The sequence below is a fragment of the Nomascus leucogenys genome, chromosome 10 (assembly GCF_006542625.1).
Source record: "Nomascus leucogenys isolate Asia chromosome 10, Asia_NLE_v1, whole genome shotgun sequence".
NCBI classification, from domain to species: domain Eukaryota; kingdom Metazoa; phylum Chordata; class Mammalia; order Primates; family Hylobatidae; genus Nomascus; species Nomascus leucogenys.
The window spans coordinates 90,801,416-90,824,860 of NC_044390.1; the positions used below are offsets into that span (position 1 = coordinate 90,801,416).

The 23,445-nt window shown below is 45.7% G+C and overlaps 2 protein-coding genes, 1 long non-coding RNA gene and 1 other non-coding gene across 10 annotated transcripts in view; 2 read left to right on the top strand and 2 right to left on the bottom strand.

Moving 5' to 3' along the window:
- DDX55 (DEAD-box helicase 55) lies at window positions 1-19,458 on the top strand. 4 transcript variants are annotated; one of them, XR_004032087.1, is made up of 14 exons: window positions 1-174; window positions 4,132-4,182; window positions 4,274-4,360; window positions 5,653-5,744; window positions 5,824-5,886; window positions 6,916-7,065; window positions 8,196-8,385; window positions 11,418-11,500; window positions 13,444-13,575; window positions 14,749-14,841; window positions 16,000-16,114; window positions 16,845-17,083; window positions 17,659-17,951; window positions 18,516-19,458. XR_004032087.1 is itself a non-coding variant. In XM_003276231.3 (14 exons), exons 1-14 carry the CDS (start codon window positions 67-69, stop codon window positions 18,687-18,689), a joined length of 1,800 nt encoding a protein of 599 aa, XP_003276279.1. In that variant the 5' UTR covers window positions 1-66; the 3' UTR covers window positions 18,690-19,458. The 4 variants fall into 4 exon arrangements, 3 of the variants coding, with proteins under 3 accessions (XP_003276279.1, XP_030677476.1, XP_030677477.1); XM_003276231.3 differs by having other exon boundaries at window positions 16,915-17,083; XM_030821616.1 differs by lacking the exon at window positions 18,516-19,458 and having other exon boundaries at window positions 16,915-17,083; window positions 17,675-17,909.
- Window positions 11,369-14,732, bottom strand: LOC115837016. Its single transcript, XR_004032091.1, has 2 exons — window positions 14,623-14,732; window positions 11,369-12,212 (listed from the first exon to the last, which is right to left on the bottom strand). It is a non-coding gene; the product is annotated as an uncharacterized LOC115837016 (long non-coding RNA).
- EIF2B1 (eukaryotic translation initiation factor 2B subunit alpha) overlaps window positions 14,886-23,445 on the bottom strand; it is a 17,180-nt gene continuing 8,620 nt past the window's right edge. Inside the window, exons 7-10 of one of the 4 annotated variants that reach the window (XR_004032090.1) lie at window positions 23,307-23,382; window positions 21,152-21,277; window positions 19,797-20,439; window positions 14,886-14,902 (exon numbers count right to left, since the gene is read on the bottom strand). Coding sequence is in view for 1 of the 4 variants with exons in the window: in XM_003276232.3 (XP_003276280.3) it covers window positions 20,275-20,439; window positions 21,152-21,277; window positions 23,307-23,382 (367 nt within the window). In the remaining 3 variants the exon portion in view is untranslated. Of the gene's footprint in view, window positions 14,903-16,028; window positions 16,067-19,066; window positions 19,375-19,549; window positions 20,440-21,151; window positions 21,278-23,306; window positions 23,383-23,445 lie in introns of those variants that run through there. The other 3 variants (XR_004032089.1, XR_004032088.1, XM_003276232.3) reach the window with 3 other exon arrangements.
- On the top strand, window positions 14,946-15,080 carry LOC115837137. Its single transcript, XR_004032169.1, has one exon. It is a non-coding gene; the product is annotated as a small nucleolar RNA SNORA9 (small nucleolar RNA).

Below are 23,445 nucleotides of genomic sequence, written 5' to 3' on the forward strand. Positions count from 1 at the left end.
AGTGCTCGTTGGGGGTGCACAGGGCGCGTTCGAGCAGCGGCTACCGAGGCAGCGAAGGAGCGCGCCATGGAGCATGTGACGGAGGGCTCCTGGGAGTCGCTGCCAGTGCCGCTGCACCCGCAGGTGCTGGGCGCGCTGCGGGAGCTGGGCTTCCCGTACATGACGCCGGTGCAGGTATCGTTCCCTGGGGGGGGAGTGAGGCTGGGAGAGGGGCAGGCACCCGCTGCATCGGACCCACGGGAGGTGATCGGACAGATCTGAGCCCTGGGGCGCTCATCCCTCCAGCTGGGGCTCTTGCCTTGTCTCCAGGCTGCCCAGACTGGCGGGATGCGGAGCTGCTTGGCCAGCGAGCCGGCAGAGGGGCCGCGACCCACCCCGCCCTCGGGTGCTGGGGTCTCAAGCCTGGTTCTCATCCTGGCCCTGCTCGCTGTAGCTGCGAGACCTCGGGCAAATGGCTTAACCTCTCCGTGCTTCATTTTCCTTCTCTGTGAAATGACGAAAAAATAACACCCTCCTTATGGGGTTGCTGTGGGGACTAAATAAACCAGTCGGCACACTATAGGAGCTCAGTAAGGGTTACCGTTGTTATGCATCTCTTCAAGAATATTTCTTGAGGACCTGCTATGTGTCAGGAACTCTTCTAGGCTCTAGAGAGTTTGCAGTATTGGCATCTGCTCATAGCCTTACTTTCTAGTGCAAGAGCTAGAGAAAGGATAATTTCAGCTGCTGGTGTTATGAAAGAACTAAGACGGCTGTGATAGTGTCGCGCGAGGACTGGAAAGGAGGTGAGACGGTGTTAAGGAAGGCCTCTCTGAGGAGGTGCATTGAGCTGAGACCTCAGTGATTGAGAAGGAGCTGGCTCTGCGGTGACTAGGGGGAGATTATTCCAGTGGAGAGAAATACCAGTGCACATAAATGCCCTGGGGCAGGCTGCAGATGGTTTGAGCAGCAGAAAGGAGGCCTTTGTGGCTGAACATCAAGAGTAGTGTAAGAGATGGATTGTGTAGGGTCTTGTAGGCGCTTGGATTTCATTCTAAATGTAGTGGGAAGCCATCTTATCTGGGAAGATGTTTAGGAAGGGAAGGGCTGTGATTTCTCTGTAGAGAGTGGCCTTTCCAGGCATAAGAGATGAAGCAGGCAGGTCGCTTAGGAGGCCATTTTCAGGTAAGAAATGATGGTGAATAGGCCGGGCGCGGTGGCTCAAGCCTGTAATCCCAGCACTTTGGGAGGCCGAGGCGGGTGGATCACGAGGTCAGGAGATCGAGACCATCCTGGCTAACACGGTGAAACCCCGTCTCTACTAAAAAATACAGAAAAATTAGCCGGGCGTGCTGGCGGGCGCCTGTGGTCCCAGCTACTCGGGAGGCTGAGGCAGGAGAATGGCGTGAACCCAGGAGGTGGAGGTTGCGGTGAGCCGAGATCGCGTCACCGCACTCCAGCCTGGGGGACAGAGAAAGACTCCGTCTCAAAAAAAAAAAAAAGAAATGATGGTGACTTGGAGTAGGGTGGAACCAGTGGATATTGAAGTCACATTTGGGATAGCTTTAAGGTTGCTAAGGGACTGGAAGTGGAGGTTAGGAAAGAAGACTCTACAAGGACCTGAGGTTTTTATTCTTTTTTTTTTTTTTTTAGATGGAGTCTTGCTCTGTTGCCCAGGCTGGAGTGCAGCGGCACGATCTTGGCTCACTGCAACCTCCGCCTCCCGGGTTAAAGCAATTCTCTGCCTGAACCTTCCAAGTAGCTGAGATTACAGGTGCCTGCCACCACGCCCGGCTAATTTTATGTATTTTTAGTAGATACGGGGTTTCACCATCTTGGCCAGGTTGGTCTTGAACTCCTGACCTCGTGATCCACCCGCCTCGGCCTCCCAAAGTGCTGGGATTACAGGCTGAGCCACCGCACCCATCCGATTTTTATTAGGAGCTGAGTGAATGGTGTTACCATTTCCCGAGAATGACTGCAGTGTGTATCAGGTTTCAGAGGGAAAGTCAAGAGTTCTTTTTTTGTTTGTTTGTTTGTTTTTAACTTTTCTGAGACAGAATCTTGCTCTGTTGCCCAGGTTGGAGTGCAATGACACGATCTCGGCTCACTGCAACTTCTGCCTCCCGGGTTCAAGCGATTCTCCCATCTCAGCCTTCCGAGTAGCTGGGGTTACAGGCATGCACCACCACGCCTGGCTAATTTTTGTATTTTTAGTAGAGACGGGATTTCACCATGTTGGCCAGGCTGGTCTCGAACTCCTGACCTCAGGTACGCCCGCCTTGGCCTCCCAAAGTGCTGGGATTACAGGAGTGAGCCACCGCGCCTGACCACAAGAGTCCTGTTTTTAAACACTGAGCTGGGTACTGTGGCACCTGCCTGTAGTACCATTTGTTTGGAAGGCTGAGGTGGGAGGATCCCTTGAGCCCAGGAGTTCAAGACCAGCCTGAGCAACATAGTGAGACCTGCATCTCTGAAATTAAAATAAATAATGGCCGGGCACGGTGGCTCATGCCTGTAATCCTAGCACTTTTGGAGACCAAGTTGGATCACTTGAGACCAGGGGTTCAAGACCAGCCTGGACAACATAGGGAGGCCCTGTCATCACAAAAATTTTTTTAAAATAAATGAAGTCTTGAGTTTGAGATGCCCATAAGATTCCGAGGAATGTGGAGAATCTATTTCCAGCAGGCAGGGCTGGAGATGAAAACTGGGAGTGCTATGTGCCCTGCCTAGGGAATGTAGTGCGAGCAAGACCCAATCTCTGGCCTCAGAGCTCATTGTCTAGACCTGTCATCCACTACACAGTCATCAGACATGGCTATCGAGTGCTTGAAATACACTTTGTTCAAATCAAAGTGTACTCTATCAAATAACACACTAGATTTTGAAGACCTAGTATGAAAAAAGAATGGAAAATGTTGATTTTTAAATATTGATTAAATGTGAAGGGACAATATTTTTGATATATTGGGTTAAATAAAATATTAAAATTTATTTCACCCATTTCTTTTTACTTTTCTTACTATGGCTACTAGAAAATTTAAAATTGTTTATGTGGTTCACATTTCATTTCTATTGGACAGCAATGCCCTGAAGCAGGGTCCTCACTGTTAGCACTATTGACATTTTGTGCTAGAAAATTTTTTGTTATGGGGCTGTCCTGGGCATTGTAGGATGTTTAACGACATCACTGGAATCTGTCCATCAGAGGACATCACCTCCCAACCCTGGTTGTATTTTATTTATTTATTTTTTGAGGCAGGGTCTTGCTCTGTTACCCGGGCTGGAGTGCAGTGGCACAGTCACAACTCACAGTAGCCTCGACCTCCCTGGGCCTAGGTGATCCTCTTACCTTAGCCTCCTGAGTAGCTGGGACCGCAGGCATGCACCACCACACCCACATAATTAAAAAAATTTTCTTTGTAGAGACAGTCTCCCTATGTTGCCTGGCTGGTCTGAAACTCCTGGCCTTAAGGGATCTACCCACCTGGGCCTCCCAAAGTGCAGTGATTATAGATGTGAGCCACCACGCCTGGCCCACCCTGGGTTTTGACAACCAAAAGTGTCTCCTTCCGTTGCCAAATGTTCCCTTAGGGGTTGAGCAGGGGGATAGAGATCACTGTGTAGAGGCAGTTGGAATAATATTACACCTGCTGTGATTTAAGTGAGCTCAGGCCCTGGGGACCAGGGCTGAATCCTGGAGGGAGCAGCCTCGAGGCCAAGGCCTGAATCTAATTGAGGTTTAGCTTTTTTGATTGCTAAAACCAGGTTTCTTGTAAAGTCTGGCGACCTGTACAGTGCTTAAAATGAGAGGGTTTATTTGAATCATGATTCTGTGATACTAGAGCTGGAAGGGACCCTAAAACCCAGTGTCTTCAACCCCTTCCTGGTTCAGAAGGAAAGTAGGAGTGACAGGGCTAGAATTCAGGACTCCCACCTCCCAGCTCAGCTCACTGTCCCCACACGTCGTCCGTGTAGACACAGTTGCCACGTTTGATTCAACTTCTCTATGGTGACTTGGTTACTCAGAGCACCTTTTGTGGTGGGACCTACTGTGACCTTAGCCGCCCATTATGTTCCTAGGGCTTCTGGTCTCACCTGTGAATTGATGGCATCCTTTAACCCGTGCTTTGCAATCTCTCCCTTTAGTCCGCAACCATCCCTCTGTTCATGCGAAACAAAGATGTCGCTGCAGAAGCGGTGAGTGCCTCGGGTATGTGCAGCCTGTCCTCGTGTTCTCCCTCAGATGAACTCTGAGGAAGAAAGGGAAACCAAAACTCTCTGTTTGCAGGTCACAGGTAGTGGCAAAACACTCGCTTTTGTCATCCCCATCCTGGAAATTCTTCTGAGAAGAGAAGAGAAGTTAAAAAAGAGTCAGGTGAGGACAACAAAAGTGATTTATTTTCACCTAGTCATCAGAGAGTTCATATTGGATTAAGAAGCTGGCCACAAATGTGAAAAAATAGGCCAGAAGCCGTGGCTTACGCCTGTAATCCCAGCACTTTGGGAGGCTGAGTCTGGAGGATCACTGGAGTCCAGGAGTTTGAGGCCAGCCTGGGCAACGCAGTGAGACTTCATCTCTACAAATAATGAATGAATGAATGAAACTTGAAAAAAAAGACAATTAATCCTCATTATTTGTGGATTCTGTATTTGTGAATTTGCCTGCTCGTTAAAATTTAGAACACCCCAGTGGATCCTTGGTGCTTCTGTGGTCATGGGCGTGAGCAGAGCTGCCTTTTGTTTTACTGCTCAGGTGTAAACAGTGTCCTTTCCGTCATCTATTTAGTGCCATGTTTTTTACCTTTTTTTTTTTTTTCTTTTTTCCCTGAGACAGGGTTTTGCTCTGTCACCCAGGCTGGAGTGCAGTGGTGTGATCTCATCTCACTGCAACCTCCACCTCCCAGGCTTAAGCTGTCCTCCTGCCTCAGCCTTCCAAGTAGCTGGGACTACAGGTGTGGACCATCATGTCTGGGTCATTTTTTGTATTTTTTGAGGAGATGGGGTTTTGACATGTTACCCAGGCTGATCTCAAACTCTTGGGCTCAAGTGATCCTTCCGCCTCGGCCTCCCAAAGTGCTGGGATTACAGGTGTGAGCTACCGCGCCCGGCCATTTTGCACATTTTTGTGCTTTATGGTGGTGATTTTGGTTTTTGAAATGGCCCCGTGATGTAATGCAGTCTAGTGTTCCTGGGTGCAAGAAGGTTATGACATGCAGAGAAAATCTCCGCGCTAGAGAAGCACAAGCTCAAGCATGAGTTAATGTGCTGTTGGCCACGAGTTCAATGGGAATGAATCAATAGTATTTATTAAATAGAGTCTTTTAAGCACAAACAGACATAAAATAGGGTTATGTATTGATTGGTTGACAAAAATGTCAGGCCTAGAGACTGGCAGGAACCTAACCCTGTGTTTCCCCTGTGAGCAGTGGTTCAGCGTTCACTAATTCACTGTTCTTAGTGACTTGAAAGAGCATAACTGCAGTGTATGATGACGAGTAACCATAATTCAAAGTAGCTGATAATGTGCTCAGAGATGCTGCTGAGAAAGTCTGGGAACTACTGTTTCTCTGGAACTCTCCTTTGTGTGGTGGAGGGTGGAGGGCCTATGAGTTCCTCTCTGGGAGTCCCTTGCACTGCTGACTGTGTCCCTTCCTTCCATGTGGGTAGGTTGGGGCCATAATCATCACCCCCACTCGAGAGCTGGCCATTCAAATAGACGAGGTCCTGTCGCATTTCACGAAGCACTTCCCTGAGTTCAGGTGAATTGGATGCAGTGTCCCTGTTAGCCATGGGCTGTTGTTTTGTCCAACTTAATCAAAGGCTGTTTTCTTCTTGTAGTCAGATTCTTTGGATCGGAGGCAGGAATCCTGGAGAAGATGTTGAGAGGTTTAAGCAACAAGGGTAAGTTTGCTCGTGTCTGCTCGTTTCTTTGCTCGCTTTTGGCATTGAACCTAAGAATCGATGTGTGATCTCAGCCTAACTGTGGGTCCCCCTTTCAGCAGCCTCCTCCCCCTACAAAAAGGTGTTTTCTCCAGGCCAGCTTCCCATTGCGCTTTGCTGGCTCCTTCCCATAAGGCCCTGATGAGCACTTCACAAACTCAGGTTCTTACAGAGGTCAAGAGAACGACGTGAAGATAAATGAGTGGTCAGGATAGATGAGTGCGGGGCTGGGGGATGGTGAGGAACTGGCCAGTAGCTGCCTTGAATACTCAGCTCCAGCTGGTAGTTGCCTGGGGGGACTCGGCTCAGTAGTGCCAGGCTTTGAGTTTTTTAAAAAGAAGATGGAATTCCAGATTTGTGTGTGTAATCTCCTGATTTTTAACTGTTGGCGTGTAATCCACATTTGAAAAACACATCTTGTAGGTGAGCCAGTCTGAGGGAGCCACACCTGGCCCTGAGTCTGCCAGTTTGTGATCTTTACATAGGATTCTCTTAATTCTGTCAACATTTCCATCTTACATGTGAGTTACCTGGGGCCTACCATGGTTGAGTAACTTGCGTAGGTCAGAGGTTGGTAAGCTTTTTTTGTAAAGGAGCAGATGGTAAATGTTTTCGGCTTTGTGAACCATATGGTCTCCATCTCAGTTACTCAACTGCTGTTGTAGTGTGAAGGCAGCGATAGACAACACGTGAATAAATGGGCGTGGTTGTCTGCCAGTAAAATACTTGGCAAGGACAGGCAGCAGCCCAGGTTTGGTCCGGGAGCTGGAGTTTGCCAACCTTGTCTGGGTCATAGCCCAGAGCCCAGATCCCATCTCGCCGCAGCCCTCACTCTTTCTACCCTGCAGCACTCTTCCACTCTCATGCTCTTCGTTCTCTTCACTAGGGCTTAAATGACTTTGGGGGGATATAAAACTTGGTATTTTGGTAATCATCAACCGCATTCCCAAGATCCAGAGAGTTTGGTAAATGTTAACTTTCTTTCCAAAGTGGGAACATCATTGTGGCCACTCCAGGCCGCTTGGAGGACATGTTCCGGAGGAAGGCGGAAGGCTTGGATCTGGCCAGCTGTGTGCGATCCCTGGATGTCCTGGTGTTGGATGAGGCAGACAGACTTCTGGACATGGGGTTTGAGGCAAGGTACTGGACTTTGGACTTCACTGGCTTGAGTGGGCAGATGATACTAATACAAAAGGAGAGCAAAATGGAGTTTACTGCTTTATGATTAGGTATTTTTATTTTTTATTTTCATTTTTATTTATTTTTTATTTATTTGTTTTTTAGAGACAGGGTCTTGTGCTGTCACTCAGGCTGGAGTGCAGTGGCGTGATTATGTTCACTGCAGCCTCAACCTCTCGGGCTCAGGTGACCCTCCTGCATCAGCCTCCCGAGTAGCTGGGATTACAGGTGCACACCACCATGCCTGGATGTTTTTTTTATTTTTTGCAGATGAGGTTTTGCCACGTTGCCCAGTCTGTTCTCAAACTCCTGGGCTTAAGTGATCCTCCTACCTAGGGTTCCCAAAGTGCTAGGATTACAGGCGCCAGCCACCATGCCTGGCCTAAGTATTTTTATTAACCACATTTTAATTTCAAATCATTAAGTAGTTTGAGCTTTCAAATTCTACCACGTGATTTTTATTCCAGTTCTATCTTTGATCTTAAAATGCACTTTCCTTCAAGTTTTTTTTTTTTTTTTTTTTTTTTTGAGACAGGGTCTCACTCTGACATCCAGGCTAGAATGCAGTGGCATGATTTCGGGTCATTGCGACCTTTACTTCCTGGGCTTAAGTGATCCTCCCATCTCAGCCTCCTGAGTAGCTGGGACTACAGGCGCATGCCATCGTGCTTTTTTTTTTTTTTTTTTTTTTAATTTTTGGCAGAGACAAGATCCCATTATGTTGCCCTGGTTGGTCTCAAAATCCTGAGCTCAAGAGATCTTCCCATCCCAGCCTCCCAAAGTGCTGTGATTACAAGCATGAGCCATCACACCTGGCAGTTTTGTTGTTTTTTAATAAACAGCTTTATGGGATATAATTCACATATCATTATAATTGTATAATTGTATGCTAAAATTTGAGGAACCTTGGAAAAATGAAAGTAAAAAGAAGAAACAAAGAATCACCCATAATCTCACTCCCAGTGTATGTGCTATAAATATTTTGATGGCTTCACTTTCAGTCTTTTTGAATACCTGTTTAGTATCATGAAGCACTGTGTGTTGATTCTGCTGGCAAGTGAGCGGTTAAGTGTGAGCCCTCTTTTTATCAGCATCAACACCATCCTGGAGTTTTTGCCAAAGCAGAGGAGAACAGGCCTTTTCTCTGCCACTCAGACGCAGGAAGTGGAGAACCTGGTGAGAGCGGGCCTCCGGAACCCTGTCCGGGTCTCAGTGAAGGAGAAGGGCGTGGCAGCCAGCAGTGCCCAGAAGACCCCCTCCCGCCTGGAAAACTACTACATGGTAAGCGCCTGGGCTTGCTTCTTACTCAGCGATAATGACCAGTGCTCATTTTATGGAAATTGTACTGGTAGAATAAATATGTGAGACCCTGTAGCACATATGAAATGCATTTGGGGACAGCTAGGGCAAATGGTCTGAGTGGTCCTACTCATTGAATGAATAAGTAAGTTAAATTGGACATAACTGTATTTTAAGCACAGTCTCTAACGACAGTGTCTCTGAACCTCCTACCCTCAAGTGACCAAATGTTTCTATTTTACATGCTTGGGGTGTGCTGGGTGCAGGCATGACTAACCTCTGTAGTTCCTGGGCCCGTCAGAACAGCCTGTGTCACAGAGAAGGGCATAGTTAGATGTGCAGGTGGAACATAGAAAATCAAATGACAGACTCACTCCTAAGGAGACTTTGTGGGGTGGAAATGTTCTGCTCTGTAAATGTTGTGTATTTTTGACCTGCATCAAATATGCTGAATTTCTTTTTCTTTTTCTTTTTTTTTTTTGTTGAGACGGAGTCTTGCTCTGTTGCCCAGGCTGGAGTGCAGTGGCGATCTCAGCTCACTGCAAGCTCCGCCTCCTGGGTTCACGCCATTCTCCTGCCTCAGCCCCCTGAGTAGCTGGGATTACAGGCGCCTGCCACCATGCCTGGCTAATTTTTATTAGCCCTGTTAGCCAGGATGGTCTCAATCTCCTGACCTGGTGATCCACTCACCTCAGCCTCCCAAAGTGCTGGGATTACAGGCGTGAGCCACCACACCCGGCCATTTTTTTTGTTTGTTTTGTTTTGTTTGTTTTGAGATGGAGTCTCGCCCTGTCACCCAGGCTGGAGTGCAATGGCACGATCTCGGCTCACTACAACCTCTGCCTCCCGGGTTCAAGCAATTCTCCTGCCTCAGCCTCCCGAGTAGCTGGGATTACAGGCATGTGCCACCATGCCCGGCTAATTTTTTGTATCTTTAGTAGAGGTGGGGGTTTCACCACATTGGCCAGGCTGGTCTTGAACTCCTGACCTCATGATCCTCCTGCCTCAGCCTCCCAAAGTGCTGGGATTACAGGCATGAGCCATTCTCCCAAAGTGCTGGGATTACAGGCATGAGCCATTGTGCCTGGCCCAAATATGCTGAATTTCTAGTAGTAAATACTGGCTGCTGGCTTCTGTAGTTTCTTCACAAAGTAGTAGATGGGCTTTTGGCAACTTGATTGTTTAGTAATGAGGCCACTCCTCACCCCTGTTCTGTTCTGTCCCATTGCTGGGATGGGCCACGAGGCACAAGTGTAGACAGCACAGGCTGCAGGGGAGGCAGCACCATCAGGGCAAGGAGGAACCCACAGGCCAGTGCCACTGCTGACAGTACATTGGCCCACTAGCCTGGGGCTGGGGCTTTTCTTTCTTTTTTGCAATAAGCTTTCTCAGGTTAAATTTTTCCTTAGGCCTGGAGGGGTTCCCTAGCTCCTGAACATGTCTGCTGTTCAAAATGAAGGAGGCTGGTCTCGAAACCAGAGTTCCTATTGCTGTAGACTGTGAGGTTGTCGAGGCTGCTCTCTGGTTTGTGTCAATTTATAGGCAGATTAAAGGTAGAATGAGTTTGCAAATGAGAAACTGCACCTAGTGTAACTGAAGAGTGTTGTCAAAATCAGACAGGCTCATCAGAAGTGGGAGTTGTAGTTGCCATTGATGTTTCTGACTGAGGCCGGGCTGGGTGAGGGAGGAGGCTAGCTCTTCCCAAGCAGAGGGAAGGACTCTGCATAGGGTAGTGTGGAGAGCATGGGCGCTAGAGCAGGACTGCCTGGTGCATATCTTGGCTTTGGCCCCTACCAAATTTAACCGATGAACTTAGAGGTCCTTACTTGTCAAATGGGGGCCACAGTAGTATACAGCTTCGTAGGCTTGCTGGAGGATTAATTAATCCATGCAAAAATGTTCATGATAGTGCTTAGTACACAATAAGTATGGGTTGAGCGTTCCTAACTTGAAATTCCGAAATCCAAAATCCTCCAAAATCTGAAGGCTTTTGAGTGCCAACATGATGCTGAAAGGAAATACTCGGAGCATTCAGGATTTCAGATTTCTAGATTAGGGATGCTCAGCTGGTAAGTATAGTGCAGCTATTCCAAAATCTGAAAAAATTCAAAAGCCAAAAAACACTTAGGGTAGGGATACTTGTACTAAAGTTAGCTTTGGACACACTGTGGCTACTGTTGCATTCTGTTATTATGCATTTAGAGATGGCTGAGTACATGAGAAAAAATTCCAAACTGGGGATTTGGTTTTGGTAAAAATAGGATGAATGCATTCAGGTGAATTTAATGTCTCTAACTTGGGAGTTTGAATGGAGGACTTGATTGCATTATGAAGAAAAGCAGTGGGGTCTGTGTGCACGGAGGCTTTTTAAATAATTATATACATTGCTTTCTGGAAATCATTATTCACCTTAGAGCAGTGACTTCTGAACTTGGCATCAGAATTTCCTGGGGGTACTCTTAAATAATATGGATTCTTAGGTTCAATCTCAGACCTACTGAATCAGAATCTGTATGTCGTACCCAAGAGTCTGCATTAAAAAAATCTATCCTTTGGCTGGGCGAGGTGGCTCACGCCTGTAATCCCAGCACTTTAGAGTTGAGGTGGGAGGATAGCCGGATGCCAGGCCAAGAGTTCGAGACCAGTCTGGGCAACATATTGAGAGTCTGTCTCTTAAAAACAAAAAAAAGAAAAAAAAAGGTAAATAAAAATCTACCCTGGAGATGGTGTAACGGCTGGCATGTATATTGGGATTGGCAGTTGGGAACTGTTGCCTGTTGGATGACTGTTTCTCTGAGCTATATGATTTTGTGACATACAAATTAACTTTTACAGGCAGCAGCACACGTTGATATTTATTCTGAGCTAGGTAGACCAGTTAACATTCCGACTAAAGTCTGTCCTACCCATGGGGGAAATGACATTCCTTAAAATTTAATGCTGAAACTGAAAATAGCCACGGGGATTATTATTGCCAAATATGTTTTTTATTAGTTTCCCTTTTTATTTTGCAGGTATGCAAGGCAGATGAGAAATTTAATCAGCTGGTCCATTTTCTTCGCAATCATAAGCAGGAGAAACATCTGGTCTTCTTCAGGTAGTCCTCTGGTCTCTGTGGTAGGGGCGTCAGGGATTCAGCCAGAATGTGCAGGTGCATGTGGCCTTTGGGTTTTGGATTCCACCTAGCATGGTTCTCTCCGGAATGCTTTTGGCTGCAAATAACTGAAAACCCAACTTTCGTGGTCCGAACAAGGTTGGCTTTATTTTTCTTCTGTAAAAAGGAGTCCAAAGGCAGGCAGTTTCTCACATGGATTTCATGTGTCAGTCATGTCAAGGTCAGTGTTGATGTGATTGGTCTTCTCTTCCTATGTGTCACTTCATGGATTCTGGATGACCACTATTACACCCTGTCATGTCTGCATGGAAGAAAGATAAGGGGGGAAGGCAGAGGGGGCTTATGGCAATGTTAGCTATATCCATGCCTTTTATTCAGGAAAGCAAAGAGCTTCCTCAGAAACCCCTCTGCCCTGGTTGACTTCAGCTGTGAATTCATCTTAGGGGCCAAAAGTGGGTCACATGGTGGCCCCTCATTTCAAGAGCAGCAGAGAAAATGAGTGCGCAGCTTTTCTGCCTCTGTAGTAGTGGCCAGCGAAGCAAGAAGTGGTTGGGAATAGTGTTCATCAGCCACCCATGGAGTTTGCCACAATGGGGTTTTGTCCTGTGGTCAGAAGGCAGCGTAGGGACAGATGCATATGTTCTTTGGACTGGTTGGTTCTTTTCCCCTTTTCTCCAGAGATAAATGTGTTGATCTTTAGTAGTACACAAAAAATAATTTTATATTTATTTATATATTTATTTATATTGATAATTTCTTTTCTGTCTGTTATCCTACAAATAAAATGCAATATTGACCATGACCCACAGTAAGAAGTACAATTTGGTACACACCCAAACAAGACAATAAAACAAAGGTTTTCATGAAACTGCACCCTGCTAGGTGGGATGTTTTCTATTCTGTCCTACTCCAGCTGTTAATTTTTTAAAAATGTTGGTCGAGACCCACTAAATTGATTTCAGAACCCACCAGATCTGTGGGTTGTGAGGCTTAGTGTGTGAAACACCACTTCATTACATACTATGTGACTCAAGGTGGAAAAGAGCGACCAGTCTGGTAGCAGTCACAGCATAGGCGGAGGAACTGAAGTAGACAAGAGTTAGCCCAAACTGGAATGCAGTAGTCTGGTATAGTGGGAGGAGCATTAGACCTGGGTTCTGGTTCTGCCACTTACTCTGTGTCTCTGGTAAGTTTCAATTCCCTCATCTGCAAAAGGATGGGAAATCACTTGGGAATGCTTCTAGTTAAGGAAAAGGGTCCAGGGTGAACTTTATTAGAAGGGTGCTGGGTAAGGAGCTCACAGATTCAGAGAATGTTTAGTGTCCAGCTCCCAGGGAAGGAGGCTCCCTGGCAGGAGTTCCTGGGCCATCTGTTTAGGGCATATCTTTATTGGGATGACTGCCAACCCCCTTTTTGTCCTTGGATGACTCAGCTCCAAGTCCCAAATATCTGGGAGAAAGGATCTGATTGGCCTAGCTTGGGTTATTTGCTGAGCCCTTGGGAATCCTGCTAATTGGAGAAGAAGCAGTTCCCTAAAGGAAAAGCAGGAATGTTTTTAAATCTTGTAACACTATTTGTGGCTAAGATGTCATTGCTTTTGTTCTGAATGACTGTTTCACTTTAATTCCTTTCTCGGGGTCAGGGAGATTTCCCATTAGAACATCTTTAGACAGTAGGATATCTCCTTGGGGGTTTTAACTCATGTTTAAGGGATTTTGTCAAAAGATTGGCCTTTCATTGGCTGAGAGGATTACAGATTGAGAACTCAGTTGTGGATGATTTCCACTGCCATTCTCCTTGTCATTCCCCTAGGGAGGGCTCGTAGTTAGGTTGTGTCTACTGCAGCTATTGCTCACTGTTCCCCTCTCCCAGTTGTAGAAGGACCAAGGTGGCCAATGACTCTAAGCCCTCTGTCCCTCCTGCAGCACCTGTGCCTGTGTGGAATACTATGGGAAGGCTCTGGAGGCGCTGGTGAAGGGCGTGAAGATTATGTGCATTCATGGAAAGATGAAATATAAACGCAATAAGATCTTCATGGAGTTCCGCAAATTGCAAAGGTGGGTGGGCTTCATTGGAGGTAGCAGCTCTCCTGCCACACTGCTCTTTCAGGTCCCCAAACGCCCCAATCTCCAGTAGCCTGTACTGTCCGCATGTGTTGTTTTTCCTGCCTGGAACCCTCTTCCCTCTCTAATCTGGTTATCACATCTCTGTAAACGCCCAGAGCCTCCACTGCCCTGTTCTAATCGCTTTGCCTTTTGCTATGTCATTTCCCTAGTTACTGAACTGTGCCAGACAGCAGGCTCTGTGACACAGGAGTCCTGTGTATTGTCTTCACTCCCAGATTATCCTGTGCCTGGTCCAGGGAAGGGTTGTGGTGACTGTCAAGCAGCAAGGAGCAAATCCATTTGTCCTGTCTGGGTAGAAACTGTGTGTGGCTTAAGGCCGGGCGCGGTGGCTCACGCCTGTAATCCTAGCACTTTGGGAGGCCGAGGCGGGTGGATCGTGAGGTCAGGAGATCAAGACCATCCTGGCTAACATGGTGAAACCCTGTCTCTACTAAAAACAAAAAATAGTCGGACATGGTGGTGGGCGCCTGTAGTCCCAGCTACTCCGGAGGCTGAGGCAGGAGAATGGTGTGAACCCAGGAGGCGGAGCTTGCAGTGAGCCGAGATTGCGCCAGTGCACTCCAGCCTGGGCAACAGAGCGAGACTCCATCTCAAAAAAAAAAAAAAAACCAACTGTCTGTGGCTTATCAGGCTTGTGACTACACAGCAGGGAACTTGTGTCTACCAATGACCATAAGTTGTATCTGTTTGTGCTGACAAATAATAGTTTTCTGTTTTTCTTAATCATTGAACATCTGGCTATATTAAAGTCCTCTTTTGGACAAAGCGATATACCTGACTTCTAGGCCTCAGTTATGGAGTGAATTGTCCCTTGTTTTTCAGATGGCTACAAAGGATTAGACCCATACGGTTTTGGTTTTCAAATGGCAATGTTGTAATTTTTAAAATCCCTTTGCTGTCTCTCACCTCCCTCCAATTTTTATTGGAATTTATGAAGTCCTAGAGATTTGTAGAAAGAAGAAAAAATCAAAATATTACCTTAAGCATTTGCTTCTATGAGAAGCGCCAGCACCTGTGTGTCACTGTCATCAAGATCAGTAGGCTGTTTGATGGTGATGAAGATGGTGGCCTCCTTACTCAGAATGCTGTTTTCTCATTTTCTAGTGGGATTTTAGTGTGCACTGATGTGATGGCCCGGGGAATTGATATTCCTGAAGTCAACTGGGTTTTGCAGTATGACCCTCCCAGCAATGCAAGGTATGGTACGAGGCTGCCACTCACTCTCTGTTGATAAATTTAGCCTAATAAAGAAGGAATCCTGAAGAAGATAAACAGATAATGATGTTCACTGAAACATTTTATTGCAAGCCTCCAGCGTGCTTGGGTCTGCAGTGACCCCGTGCATTCCTACAGTGCTTGCCAGAACAGTTTTGAAATGGTTTGAGGCCTTGCCCTGCTCCATGTAGAGCAAGGTTATAGAAATGTTTCAGACAATGAGAGAAAACAAACAACAACCACAAAACATTATTTGAGGCTGGGCACAGTGGCTCACGCCTGTAATTCCAGCACTTTGGGAGGCCTAGGCAGGTGAATCGTTTGAGCCCAGGAATTCACCAGCTTGGGCAACAGGACAAAACCCCGTCTCTACAAAAAACTATATACAGATTAGCCAAGCTTGTGTGCCTGTAGTCCCAGCTACTTGAGAGGCTGAGGCAGGAGAATCGCTTGAGTGCAGGAGGCAGAGGTGGCAATGGATTGTGCCACTTCACTCCAGCCTGGGCAACAGTGTGAGACTCTGTCTCAAAACAAAAACCCATTGTTTTAAGTAGCAAAAATAGGCAAATGGATGAATAACCCATTCATGGTGAAATAGTGATACTGTATTGGCAGCAATTAAAAGTACTTTCAAATATTATCAGTTCTTGCAGAAACACAATAGAATGTCTAAATGAAAAAAAGCAATACATAACACCACATATGAAAATTACAATTACTTTCTCCAAAGTCAGCATATATTCCTAATACATGCTTCCACGCATAGGAAAATGCCTATAAACCCCCAAGTGTTGATGATTACTCCTGAGATTATTGGCCACTTTCATTTTATTCTTTGTATTTTTCATTGTTTCCCAGATTTTCCACTGGGGGACTATGTCCCACCTGTATGATCAGAGAGAAAGATACAAGTTTTACTTAGAGTTCACATTAAATGTTTCTTACGGAATCTTATCTGTCTGCAGTGTTGGTTTAATTGCCAGTTCTATTTCTCACACTAGTAAGTGGCCGAGTCCACACTGAGCTGTGGAGGCTAGAGGCTCCCCATAGCATTTTAGCTGTAGCAGCCATGTGGCTGGAGCCTGAGCTCTGTTCAGCTGTCATCACCTGGGTACCCATTTCCATCCTGTGTTCTCACAGTGCCTTCGTGCATCGCTGCGGTCGCACAGCCCGCATTGGCCACGGGGGCAGCGCTCTGGTGTTCCTCCTGCCCATGGAAGAGTCATACATCAATTTCCTTGCAATTAACCAAAAAGTAAGCTGCTGTCCCTTTTCAGATAGAATGCCTAGTGACTGGGTAGCTGGAAAAGGTCTTCTCAGCATGTGGTCAGCAACTGAAATTACGAATTGCAAACTCACTGGGGCTGGGCTGGTGGTGGCAGTTGGGGGCCCTGGTGGGTTTTTTTTTTTTTTTTTTTTTTTGAGACGGAGTTTCGCTCTTGTTGCCCAGGCTGGAGTGCAATGGTGCTATCTCGGTTCACCACAACCTCCGCCTCCCGGGTTCAATGGATTCTCCTGCCTCAGCCTCCCAAGTAGCTGGGATTACAGGCATGCGCCACCACCCCAGCTAATTTTGTATTTTTAGTAGAGACAGGGTTTCTCCATGTTGGTCAGGTGGTCTTGAACTCCCAACCTCAGGTGATCCGCCCACCTCGGCCTCCCAAAGTGCTGGGATGACAGGTGTGAGCCACCATGCCTGGCCACCCTGGTGGACTTTAAGGCTGTGGAGGCACCTCAGTCATGGAGTGACCAAGTCTCCTGTGTGGTAGCAGGCCCTGCTGGGACCCAGGCAAGGGTTACTTGTGAATAGAGACCCAGTGTTGCCATACTTTTGCTACCAGATTAGGATTGTCATGTGAAATCTAATTTTTAAATTTTCTTTTAAAAATTTAACATACTTTTTAGAGCATGTGAAATATTTGGGTTAGAGTTGGGCTTCAGACCTCAAAAGGTGAAAAGGAATTGTTTCGCTTTTGTTTTTCTTGGTTGTGATGGAGCCCTGGGGATGTGATGCCAGCAAGGGAAGGTGAGAATGTGGTGTGTGTGTGTGTGTAGTGCCCCCTGCAGGAGATGAAGCTCCAGAGAAACACAGCGGACCTTCTGCCAAAACTCAAGTCCATGGCCCTGGCCGACAGAGCTGTGTTTGAAAAGGGCATGAAAGCTTTTGTGTCGTATGTCCAGGCTTATGCAAAGCATGAATGCAACCTGATTTTCAGATTAAAGGGTAAGTTGAACTTCTTCATGTGATAATGTCTCCATCTTAACTATGTGGTGGTCTTACAAGTATGAGATTGCTTTGTCTCATAAAAGGAAGTGTTCCAGGTTTTGAGTAGACACAGAATAAACTGGCCACTGGTTGCTGAGTATTCCTTTTAACTTTGTAAAAATGTAATTTTTTTTTGAGACGGATTCTCGCTTTGTCGCCCAGGCTGGAGTGCAGTGGCGTGATCTCGGCTCACTGCAAGCTCCGCCTCCCAGGTTCACGCCATTCTCCTGTCTCAGCCTCCCGAGTAGCTGGGACTACAGGCGCCCGCCACAACGCCCAGCTAATTTTTTGTATTTTTTAGTAGAGATGGGGTTTCACCGTGGTCTCGACCTCCTGACCTTGTGATCCGCCTGCCTCGGCCTCACAAAGTGCTGGGATTATAGGCGTGAGCCACCGCGCCCAGCCTCAATGATTTTCATTCTAATTAAAATGAATGCATTAAACCCTTTGGTTAGAAAAAATTATATTGTAAGCCATTACTGATTGTTCTAATCCTGTTGAGTGTGCTAACTCTGATTTTCTGATTGAATCAGATCTTGATTTTGCCAGCCTTGCTCGAGGTTTTGCCCTGCTGAGGATGCCCAAGATGCCAGAATTGAGAGGAAAGCAGTTTCCAGATTTTGTGCCCGTGGACGTTAATACCGACACGATTCCATTTAAAGATAAAATCAGAGAAAAGCAGAGGCAGAAACTCCTGGAGCAACAAAGAAGAGAGAAAACAGAAAATGAAGGGAGAAGAAAATTCATAAAAAATAAAGCTTGGTCGAAGCAGAAGGCCAAAAAAGAAAAGAAGAAAAAAATGAATGAGAAAAGGAAAAGGGAAGAGGTAAAGTTTAGTTTTACTTACATTAACTTAGAATCTTGAACAAATATTATTGTAGTAGTTCTTTAAATAGGAATTGTGTGGGGCTGTCAGATTTCTGTTATGTTGGCGACTAGGATGGGGAATTTGCTTTATTTGTAGAAGCCAATCTGAGAGTTTATAGTTCCTGAGTTAAAACTGCTGGTTGGCTGGGCGCGGTGGCTCAAGCTTGTAATCCCAGCACTTTGGGAGGCCGAGGTGGGCGGATCACGAGGTCAGGAGATCAAGACCACGGTGAAACCCCGTCTCTACTAAAAATACAAAAAAAAATTAGCCGGGCGTGGTGGCGGGCACCTGTAGTCCCTGCTACTCGGAGAGGCTGAGGCAGGAGAATGGCGTGAACCCAGGAGGCGGAGCTTGCAGTGAGCCGAGATCACGCTACTGCACTCCAGCCTGGGCGACAGAGCGAGACTCCGTCTCAAAAAAAAAAAAAAAAAAAAAACACACACACACAAAACAAAACTGCTGGTTTCACTAGAACACTATTGCTGAAAAATTTAGTAGTTTATTGGTTTCTTCTGCACTTAGGGTTCTGATATTGAAGATGAGGACATGGAAGAACTTCTTAATGACACAAGACTCTTGAAAAAACTTAAGAAAGGCAAAATAACTGAAGAAGAATTTGAGAAGGGCTTGTTGACAACTGGCAAAAGAACAATCAAGACAGCAGATTTAGGGATCTCAGATTTGGAAGATGACTGATGATTCTAGCGCCACAGATGAACCCACAAGGACATAGCTGTTCCCTAACTTGGTGGATGGCTCCAGTTTGCTTTTAATGGAAATCACAACTTCAGGAGACATCTGAGAAGAATCATGTGTCTGAAAGCTGTCCTTTCAGACGAGGGAGAAATGGAGGATTTCACACTTGGGAATATTTTACTAAAAACATTCCAGTCTTGGCCGGGTGCGGTGGCTTCTGCCTATAATCCCAGCACTTTGGGAGGCTGAGGCAGGAGGATCACTTGAGCCCAGGAGTTCAAGACCAGCCTGGGAACACAGCAAGACCCTCTCATTAAAAACAACAAAACAAAACAATTCCAGTCTTGAAGTAGTCTAACAGAAGAAAATGTAAAATTATTTGAGTGTAAATAATAGATGTCAGTATTTATCATGATGGGTCACATATATAGACATATGTACATATTATATATATATATATATAAGCTTTTTTCGGAGGCTATTTCATAGTTATTTTAAACATAAAGATACTGAAGTATTCTTGACTTCTGATTTTCAAAACCATTCCTCAGTATCTTCAGGCATCTGACCTCCTGAATGTCCTTGGCCCTGGGCTTCAGTTATCCTTTGATGCCCTGCAGAGGTGGCTAATATGCTGGGGTTTTTGTGTTAAGAATAGTCCCAGTATTGTTTTATTGGTGAATAGCTGAAAAACAGAGGGATTAAGTCATATTCCGGGAAAGAGAATTACAGTTTTTATGCCTCCTGTTGAATAAATGGTGTCCTGATTGCCTGGGTCTTAAGTGTGTAAATGTAGCTGGACAGTGTTTTCCCCTAGATGGCCTGGTCAGCTTGCAGTATTGATGCAACACCACATCAGCGTCTTTCATAGAGTTTATTTGAAAAGATGCTGAATTTGTTCCCAAGTATAATTTTAAAAAGCTGTTTGGGACCCAAACATATTTAAACATCTCTTACACATACAGAATTTCAGTTTACAAATATTCCAGAAGGCATTTTCTTAAGCGGTGAGCCATGCAGAATACTGTTGCTAAATGTTTCTGCCTTCCTCGTGTTCTCCTGGTAGTTTTTACTGTTTGGCTTGATCCTGCTGAGGAATGTGCTTACCACTGGAAGCCAGATGTAGATTCGGCAAGTGTTTCTTGCTCCTTACAAGGCACCGCATGTAACGGCCTGACCAGCTGTTGGTCGTTTGTGGCAGAGGGGTGTGGCTGCTTTTCGCCTGCATCTCGCGTGCTTTTGGCAGATCAGTCTGGAGTGCAGGGGAGGATGAAGACAGGTGGACTTGGGCTCATCTTTCATCAGTTAAGTAGCCAATTATCTAACTTGTACTTCTGGAAACTGAAAAGGAAAGTTTCTAGAAACCGTAAGAACAATTTAAGTTGGGATTTAGAATAGCTGACACATTTTTAGATGGGACTGAAATAAGTAAGAAAGGTTCTCCAAAATGTATGATTTTAAGTCCTTACTCCATGAATCTTCATTAAACACATCTCAGTTCTGACCTGACTCACTGGGGTGTCAAGCAGCTACTCATCCTGCCTCAACTACGTAAGCTGCACCTTGGCAGGAAAGGGCTCACAGGTTACAGATAGAGCTTGATGAGCTCATCGCTGACTGCTGAGGGTGTCAGCACGCCCAGGTCTGTAAACAGCAGAGTGATTAAGGAAGGGGCAGTGTAGTCGACCCACGGATGCTCTTCTTTGAGGTCTTGTCCAGTCTGCGCGACCTTGAGGGTATCTGCCTTATACTGAGGAGAGAAGTACACATTAGTCGGCACTGAATATTTAGTGCTCTGACCTGGTAGGGCCTTGGCGTGAGTGATCAGTGTGCTACTTCCTGAGACTGCTCTCTGAAAATGGGAGAAGCTAAGCTATGCAGGACACTAGAGAGGAGGGCAGAGTTGTGGCCATGAGCCAGATCATGGCGGCGTGCTGGCTGACAGCTGTAGTGTAACAAGCTTATATCCCATGTCCCCTCATTCTCATGCCAGATTAACTTCTCCACCTCTCAAGGGAGACTGAGAGTCACAATAGAGAGCTTGCAGCGTGCCAGGGACTGTGCTAAGATTATCTTAGAATCCTCATGACCCTGTCAGATACTGCTATGCCATTTTACAGACAAGAAAACCGGTTCAGAGGTTGAAATGAAAAGACTTGCCTCAACTCGCACAGTTTGTAAGTTGTGGTGATGGGAGCTGAGCTCAGTTGAGCCCAAAGCTGGGACTTACCCACCAGCTGCTGGCTTCCTCTCCACCCATCTATGGTGCTACTTAAAGAGACTGAAAGACTGAAATTCTAGGGACAAATGTGTGAGTCCAATCACCAATTTATCTTTGTATTCCAAGTGTTGGGGAAAGTAGCAATAGGAAGTGAAAAAATTACTGGAACATTCTTAGGACTACAATTTCCAAAGGTTTCAGTTTAGACTTTAGTACCCCTTCAAATATGTAAAACTCTTGCCTTAAACTTATCTGGGACGTCTTGCTGGTTTAGTGGAAAGAGCCGGACAAACTTGAAACTTTCTGCAACCACATAGAAAGGTTTGTTCTGTGCTTTGGCACACACGGCCATCTGGTTGGTTCCAATCTGGGAAGGCAGAAAATGGAATGGATGAGCTCTAGAGTGCACCTGAAGTAGAAGCCACAGAAAAGCGGGCCGGGCACAGTGGTGCACGCCTGTATCCCAGCGTTTTGGGAGGCTGAGGTGGGTGGATTACCTGAGCCCATGAGTTCGGGACCAGCCTGGGCAACATGGTGAGACCTCGTCTCAATTACAATAAAGGAACAATTAAAAAACAGCAATAGAAAGTTACGTATATAATATAGATATACATATATCTAATACATATATTAGATATATCTAATTCTGACTTCAGAATCAAAAAAATAAATGTTTCTCAAAGGATATAGAAATAGCCACTAGAGGCTGGATGTGGTGGCTCACGCCTGTAATCCCAGCACTTTGGGAGGCTGAGGTGGGTGGATCACCTGAGGTCAGGAGTTTGAGACCAGCTGGCCAATATAGGGAAACCCTGTCTCTACTAAAAATACAAAAAATTAGTTGGGCATGGTGGGATGGGGGGACGCCTGTAATCCCAGCTACTAGGGAGGCTGAGGCAGGAGACTCGCTTGAACCCGGGCACCGGAGGTTGCAGTGAGCCAAGACTGTGCCATTGCACTCCAGCCTGGGCAGCAAGAGTGAAACTGCATCTCAAAAAATAAAAAAATTTAAAAAAACAAGTGTTGGCAGGGATGTAGAGAAATTGGAACCTTTGTGCTTTGCTGGTGGGAATGTAAAGTAGTGCAGCTGCTGTGGAAAATCATTAGTTTCTCAAAGTTAAATATACATTTACCATGTGACTCAAGACTGCCTGCAGACCTCCGTCTCCCAGGTTCAAGCGATTCTCCTGCCTCAGCCTGCCAAGTAGCTGGGATTACAGGCACCTGCCACCATGCCCAGCTAGTTTTTGGTATTTTTAGTAGATATGGGGTTTCACCATGTTGGCCAGGCTGGTCTCGAACTCCTGACCTCAGGTGATCCACCTGCCTCAGCCTCCCAAAGTGCTGGCATTATGGGCGTGAGCTACCACGCCCGGCCTTATGTTACATATATTTTAACTAAAAAAAGCTTTCATGAAGCCTTTCTAAATTAAATAATGGAGAGAGAAATTGTAATAAAAAATTGAGGTCAAATGTGCTCAATTAAAATGAAAACATATGACAGGCCGGCCACAGTGGCTCATGCCTGTAATCCTAGCACTTTGGGAAGTGGAAGGATTGCTTCAGGCTAGGAGTTCAAGACTGCAGTAAGCTATGATCACTGTACTACACTACAGCCTGGGCAACAGAGTGAATGTGTCTCTATTTAAAAATATATATAATATTTATATATAAGTACACATATTTTATACATACATACTTTATATGTAAATACATATTTTAAAAATATTTGTGTATATATATTTTTATGTGTATATATATATGCATACATAAATAAAACATACATATACACATAAATTAAAAAAAACAAAAACCAGACAAACCCCAATTCCAATTCAAGCCAATTTTGTATAAATATAAATTACACTTTTTTTTTTTTACTGAGACAGGGTCTCACCATCGTCCAGGCTGGAATGCAGTAGTGATCATAACTTACTGCAACCTCAAATCCCTGGGCTCATGTGATACTCCTGCCTCAGCTTCCTGAGCAGCTGGAACTACAGGCAAGCACCACCACGTCCAGCTAAATTTTCTAATTTTTTGTAGAGACAGGGTTTCACTATGTTGCCCAGGCTGGTCTTGAACTCAAGGCCTCGAGTGACCCTCCCACCCTGGCCTCTCAAATTGCTAGGATTACAGGTATAAGCCATCACACCTGACCAAATTACATTGTCTTCATTTATGTAGATCAATCTAAAAGAAGAAAGATTTGACCAAAACTGGACTGCCCATTGCTATGACTTATGGGAAATGGGCAACAACTCAATACCATGATGAAGTCCTGAAGTGAAGCAGGATTAGAAGGAACCATCATCAACAACACTGCTGTGGTGTCCTAGGTCAGCAAGACACCTCCAAGTCTTGAGCAGGGGACTGGGGAGAACTGATGCTCTTACCTTGTTAATAATTCCTCCGTTTTCAACAACTCCTTCAGCACCAACTATGACAAGATCTGCTTTCTCCATGATGTAGCTAAGGGGAGAAAAAGCTTTTCATGCTTTATTTTCTTGGCTCTAACGAGTAGCATCATCATCT

Excerpts from the sequence above, each read along its gene's own strand:
- DDX55 (XM_003276231.3), top strand. The coding sequence starts at position 67 with ATGGAGCATGTGACGGAGGGCTCCTGGGAGTCGCTGCCAGTGCCGCTG. Across the intron at positions 5,887-6,915 it reads GAGAGGTTTAAGCAACAAGG|TGGGAACATCATTGTGGCCA; the intron begins GTAAGTTTGCTC and ends TTCTTTCCAAAG. Across the intron at positions 7,066-8,195 it reads GACATGGGGTTTGAGGCAAG|CATCAACACCATCCTGGAGT; the intron begins GTACTGGACTTT and ends TCTTTTTATCAG.